Source organism: Poecilia latipinna, unplaced genomic scaffold, assembly GCF_001443285.1.
Source record: "Poecilia latipinna isolate Pla-1442-1.1 unplaced genomic scaffold, P_latipinna-1.0 Scaffold2677, whole genome shotgun sequence".
Lineage (NCBI taxonomy): Eukaryota > Metazoa > Chordata > Actinopteri > Cyprinodontiformes > Poeciliidae > Poecilia > Poecilia latipinna.
Window position 1 is genome coordinate 23,606 of NW_015115293.1, and position 1,583 is coordinate 25,188.

The following is a 1,583-nucleotide window of genomic DNA, read 5'->3' on the forward strand; positions in this document are numbered from 1 at the left end:
CCTTTAAATACTTCCTATAGAGCCACTCTTTAGTTCTCTGGCTGTGAATTAAGGGCTTAGCGCTGTCAATCACCTCGTGTATGTGCTGCTCACACCCTCCTCTTGCTCTCTGCTGTTTCACTACAACAGAATCTGCCATGACGGCTAACAGTGTTTATCATCTGCAGAGGAAAATATTGAATAAACTCAAAATTCATGTTGAGTTTATTCAATATAAAGATCACAAAGACACAAAGCTGAACATCTGAAAGGAGTTTTAGTTTCATTTTATTTTTCTAATTAAAGTCATGAAAGTATAATTTGGTTAAAAAAACAAAGCAAAACTATTAAAAGTGAAAACTTTCATTTATGTACCTGAGATGTTCAAACCTTTGGTGTATTTTCATTTTCTTCATACATTTCAGAGAATAAAAAATGTTCTTTGTATTCTTAAACATAAAAACTCAAACACTCAAAAACAAAGACTTTGTTTATGTCTAACATATTTTCCACGTAAAAAAAATCAACTTAATTTTTTTTATATTAACACTTTAAACATATAAATCTGAGTATATAACGTTTCGCCATGTTAAAGACAATGAACAGCAGGATGTTTGTGGATCCACATCTGAGCCTCAGCTTCTGCAGCTCATCAGTTATTCCTCAGCATCTTTTCCCTCAGCATCGTCTTTCAGGCTCGCTGGGTGAAGATCTGATGTTGGGGAGAGAAACCTTCAGGATTCACCACCAACGGACTCATCATCTCCATCCTAGAGAGAAACCAGAAATCATCCTCAGAAATAAAACCATGACAGGATCAAATTACTGACTCCTGTTTTAATGTTTGTTCCTGTTTTATACTTAATGTAACTTTAGTTTCCTGCATGGACTTTACTAATTCACCAAACTTAAAGCCACAACCTCTAATCTAAGCATTCTGGCCCTCAGACCCAATCAGGAGATTTAAAGCTGAAGAGCAGGGCCGGCCCAAGGCATAACCAAACTAAACGGCTGTTTAGGGCCCCGGGGCCTCTAGGGGCACCCTAAGTTAAACTATATGTTTTTTCTTTTAAGTAATGATTTTTATGTGATTATATGAACACAATTTCATTGTAATGCTGTAATTCTTTTTTAACAATAATATATATTTGATCATATAGAAATCACTGTTTATATGAACAATAAGGAAAACTAATTTGCTCTTGACGCCCCCTGGTGGCTGCAGTGGGTCACACTTCACCAGTAACATGAGCTGCAGAACATCAAACCTCCAAAGCTGGTAGAAGATAAGTTAGTGAAACAATGTTTCAATGAAAGGTTTAACCTTCAGGGAGAGAAAAGGAGGAAGAAAAAAGACAAGATAAAGGAGAAATCTATGAAGAGAAGCCAAATCTGATGTCTAACGTGTTTGATAACATTTGATAATAATTAAAACTTCAGTGTTTGACATTATCTAGCAAAATGTTTTTCCTTCAGGCTGCATGGCTGCTGCATCAATGAGCTGCTCTGTCTGCTGCTGATAATTTATGTTAAAACAAACATTATTTTACTAAGTTATGAGAAACTTCTGTTAAAATCATTAAGGCTCAGAATCAGTCCAGTAC

The 1,583-nt window shown here is 35.6% G+C and overlaps 1 protein-coding gene across 5 annotated transcripts in view; it reads right to left on the reverse strand.

Moving 5' to 3' along the window:
- Positions 1–186: 186 nt before the first annotated feature.
- Positions 187–1,583, reverse strand: part of LOC106938729 (putative protein TPRXL) — a 29,563-nt gene continuing 28,166 nt past the window's right edge. For all 5 annotated transcript variants that reach the window (XR_001422687.1, XM_015020870.1, XM_015020871.1 and 2 more), the window contains one exon: positions 187–749. Coding sequence is in view for 4 of the 5 variants with exons in the window: in XM_015020870.1 (XP_014876356.1) it covers positions 714–749 (36 nt within the window). In the remaining variant the exon portion in view is untranslated. The remainder of the gene's footprint in view (positions 750–1,583) is intronic.